The 4,588-nt window shown below is 42.9% G+C and overlaps 1 protein-coding gene across 2 annotated transcripts; it reads left to right on the top strand.

Moving 5' to 3' along the window:
* Nucleotides 1-283: 283 nt before the first annotated feature.
* On the top strand, nucleotides 284-4,328 carry LOC310855008 (uncharacterized protein). Of its 2 annotated transcripts, none has more exons than XM_083759824.1 (3): nucleotides 284-473; nucleotides 1,568-1,974; nucleotides 2,684-4,328. In XM_083759824.1, the coding sequence occupies exons 1-3, from the start codon at nucleotides 344-346 to the stop codon at nucleotides 3,080-3,082; spliced, it is 936 nt and encodes a 311-aa protein (XP_083615950.1). In that variant the 5' UTR covers nucleotides 284-343; the 3' UTR covers nucleotides 3,083-4,328. The 2 variants fall into 2 exon arrangements, with proteins under 2 accessions (XP_083615950.1, XP_083615949.1); XM_083759823.1 differs by having other exon boundaries at nucleotides 284-512.
* The last annotated feature ends 260 nt before the right edge of the window (nucleotides 4,329-4,588 follow it).

The following is a 4,588-nucleotide window of genomic DNA, read 5'->3' as shown; positions in this document are numbered from 1 at the left end:
GCGGCAGCCAATCAGAAACGGACGGGAAACAGAGTCTCTCCACTACTACAAACTCGCTTTTCCATTTCACCCACTGGGTTCTGGATCCGGTCTAGAGCCCGCCTACCGTACTGTATCCTGTCTGTTTTGCACATTGTACAAAACGGACGCATCGTTTTGTAAACACATCTGCTCTAGAATCCGGGCCGGATCCGCAACTCGCAAAGCGAAGCGACACCCCCCCCAGTCCATTTATTCATTAGCCGTACATTTCCTAGAAGTCCTTCCCATCCGAAACAAAACATTGAACCGTGGAAGTGGAACAGATTTAGATTTAGAACAACCGATCTGTCTCTGACCAACCATGGAGGACCGTCTCATCGTGGCCGTCAGCTGCCACCCCATCCTCTACGACAAGCACACGGCGGACTTTAAAAACCTCTACAAAAAGAAGGCACTGTGGGAGAGCATTGCCATGATGTGCGGAATGACGCGTGAGTTAATTCAGGTCAAACGAAATATTGGGTGGACCGGTGGGTTTTAAATGATGTGTGCACACGTGTATAAACACTGGACAGACAGTGTTTACCAATAAAACGTAGTTTCTGTTACGACGCTATATGTGTTTATCATGACATGTATTGTATTGTAGCCCATGCAACAAACACAATGAAGAAACAAGACACTGGTTTACTCAGTGAGACACTGGCGTGGAGTGTGGGGCGCCTTCAACCCTGATTGGAAAGGAAAACACCCAACATAATGTATTGTAGTGACGCGTTAACTATCAGAACAATGTCAAAAAGTATATGTTGGTAAAGACACAGGCGGTCGCCGTGCAGTGCACCTAGTTTAAAAGTGATTTATTATAAAGGGTATGCAATGCATTTATTTTGCTGTCAAAACCTGGCATAGATGTTATGACAGGATGTCGAGCGAGACAAAACGAGCGCTCTCTTTTCCCCTGCCAGGAAAAACACGGTGTGTTGATAAAGTAAACACACTAAGTATTTTACCCACTATAGGACTCAGGACGCCAGTCACAATCTGGCAACGAGACTAATACTATCATTATGAGTACAAAACACCTGAAAAAGAATAAGGAGATGTACATCTCTTTATTATTTTCTCATCATGTGCACTTCCATGATGTGGAGTTGTAGTCTTGTAGACTACCCAAAAACCCTGACAATGACGGTTGCAAGCTATAGACCAGTGATTTCGATAATGCCATAGTTATTAATATACAACATAGGCCTATTAGAAAATAGAAACTAGTCTGATTAAATACATTCACAGAAATGCACGATTGATGAAGTACACTTATACTGACAGTTCACAATTAACAGTAGCCTACAGTCTACATTTAATAGTACCAGGGGTGTTCAATGTCCACTGAGAGAGAGAGAGAGAGAGAGAGAGAGTCTCAGAGAGAGAGAGAGATGAAAAGAAATTCATATGTACTTCCAGACATTTAACCACTTAAACCGTCAATACTGTCCGTTTCCCCCTCTATACACACACACACACACACAACCTCTTTGCCAGAAATAGCCCATCTACAAGCTTGTGTTTTCCCCCCCACCAGTCGACAAGGCCCAGGCGAAATGGAAAAACCTGGTGGACACCTACCGCAAGATATTGAAAAAAGAAAAAGACCAGAACAGAAGTGGCTCTGAGGCGCTGTCGGGGAAGGAGTGGAAGTATGCGCAGCACATGTCTTTCATGGTGCCGCACATCATGGGCAACAACAGCTACCGGTTGCCACCTCCGGCTCATCACCAGGGCATCATCACCCTAGCACCACCTCTGGCTCACCACCAGGGCACCATCATCACCCTAGCACGACCTCCGGCTCCTCAGGGCACCATCACCCTAGCACCACCTCCGGCTACCCAGGGCACCATCAGCACCCTAGCGCAAGCTCCGCAGGGCAATGGCACCCTAGTGCCTCCTCCAGCTAAGGAGGCAAGTCCGGACACTACACACGCCCAGGTAGGGCTGGGATTCATAGGGTTGGGGTAACACTTTAGGATTTTAACAATTCCCTCTTTAACAATCCCTATAGGGGGTTCCAACTTCCAAATGAACCTTTAAAAGTCTGTAACTCTGAGAGTGTACAAATGGAACCAAATGTACCCACGGCGCAAGGGTCCATTTGGTTCCATTGGTACACTTTATGGTGGTACATTAAAAAGTTTCAGAACCACTGGCATTGTAATTGCATTGACGTGATAAGTCAAATAATTGTCCATATATCTGTATCTGTATATATGTACACTTTGTGATGCCTGGAATTTTGAGTATTTTAATATTGTGATATGGCATTTTCTTTTTAAGGTTTTAAAGGCTGCATTGCAGTAAAGTCATGGCATTTTCTGAACTTGCCTGATTATTCTAGTTATTCTATTAATTGCCAGAGATTATATAGGCATTAATGATGATTAATTACCCCAAATCACATTGTGTAAACTGCATTGTGAAAGCACCTACAACAGCAGCCATCCTCACAATATCATAATATTGAATTAAAGCAGTGGTTCCCAAACATTTTAGCTCAAGAACGGGAGAAATTAGACATTTTTCCCCGGACCCAAACTAGTGAAAGTAGCAGATCTACAAGACATGGGTCCTCCTGACCCACTGTTTGGGAAACGGTGATATATAAACTAACAGTGTTTTATTTTTGGCCCTGTCCACCCAGCCCTACACCCCAGAAACCCCAGAGATCCAGGAGGTCCCAGACATCGAGGACACCTCCCCGCCGGAGTTCCTGTATGAGGTCTCGGAAGACGAAGACGAAGAGGACGAGGACGACAACGAAGAAGACTTTCCGGTCACTGCCAAAGCGCGCCGCTACCACTCCCACGATCCGTCGCTGACCCCTTTCCAAGCGGGCCTCCTGCGGGCGATAGAGGAGACCAGCGTGCCCTCGTCTCTGCCCGACCGGGACCCCGACGAGATGTTCCTCATGAGCCTTGTCCCCACGGTGAAAAGCTTTTCGCCCAAACGGAAGGCCGCCGTGAAATTTAAGATACACCAGCTGATTTACGAGAATGAGACTGAGGCACTGAATGAAGCTTCTTCAACGCAGGAACAATGAAATACAAAATAAATAAATAAATGATGCCATCAAGTAGTGCACAGGGAGACATTTTCTTAAGACATACTTTTTAAACCAACGGTTCCCAAATGTCCCCAAAAATAATCATATTTGAACTGGAGACCCCCACCCTGACAACTTTGACAAGCACTTGGAATTGTATTTAGTTTGAATCGGTTCCACACAGCTACATATTGTGAAAATAGTCAAATTACAAGATGCCAATTTGGTATTAAAAAGGTCTTTAGAAGTGTGCAGATACCCTGTATACACTTATACCGTATGTTGGTGGTTCCTTTACTGTCGAGTGAGAAAACAATTCTGCACATTATCCCCCAAAATACTTTGGGGATAATCATTTCCCCCAGTTTGGGAACCACTGTCTTAACGTATTTGACACCCAGGGCCTCCTTTCTTCCTCCTCAACCAAATCTCTTTGCCAAAAATAGCCAATCTGCAAGATCACAACGTGTCTCAGATACGTTGTGACTAAGCTTGTAGATCGGCTATTTTCATTGAAGTGCAGTTTGCCTATTTGACATTCATGTGGTTAAAAGGTAGGAACTAGCTCGGGCTGTCAAAAAAAAGGACAAATAATTTTGTATTTAAACATATGACCAATCGAATTTCAAACATAATATATAGATGTCTTTTTATGTGCCGGCTGTGGTTGGTGCTGAGAAATGTGCTCTTCAAATGATTGATTCAAACTTAACGGTATATCTCTATCTCTAGATTTCTAATATTCAAATAGAGCACCAAAGTCCGACGTCAATATCACTGATCTCCCCGGCAACAGTTTGTTTATTTTTTACCACAATTCTTATACGAGACGATTTTAAGATGAACCTTATTATTCTCCATAGAGAAATTACTTCTGCAAACCAGGGGATGAGCGAGTGACGTTAGGATGTTGGTGCTCTATATGGAAAATGTGTTGACGGCTGTAGTAGAAACAAGAAAAGTCAATATGCATGCAACGCATCAGGCAACACAAACTAAGGGTATTCCTTTACCTATAGTTTCACGAATGTTGTCACCTTCCTGTCACCTTATTAATTAATGTGCTTGTCGAACTGTGCACTACTTCATGACACCATTATTTGGTCCAGTTCTGCATTCAATGAACTTTCTTTTTTATATTCTTTCATAGTTTTATTTCAGCCAGTTGGTTTTACTGTTGTAACTTAGGCCAGGGGTTTGTATATATTTTTTGTATATAGTGCCAATAAATGTTGTTTAAGTATTTGGTTGCACAATGATTTATTTTGCCAAACAGTACAGTAAATGTAATAATAATACTACACATCCTGCATACAGTATATTGGGATATGAGTGGTCCTTTAGAAAACAGCATGCATATACTGATGAGGAAATGTGGATCAATCAGGATGTTGAGGCAAACTGTAATTTATTACATGATCTTAAGTACATAAATAATAAGTGCTATGTTTATAGTCTGTTGTACAATAAATGGCAGATCTACAGGCTCAATGCGACGTGGGC

This window comes from Protomyctophum parallelum (genome assembly GCF_964188405.1).
Source record: "Protomyctophum parallelum genome assembly, chromosome: 1".
Classification (NCBI taxonomy): domain Eukaryota; kingdom Metazoa; phylum Chordata; class Actinopteri; order Myctophiformes; family Myctophidae; genus Protomyctophum; species Protomyctophum parallelum.
The sequence above is the reverse complement of the archived record's forward strand: the minus strand, read 5'-3'. Positions and strand labels throughout refer to the sequence as shown.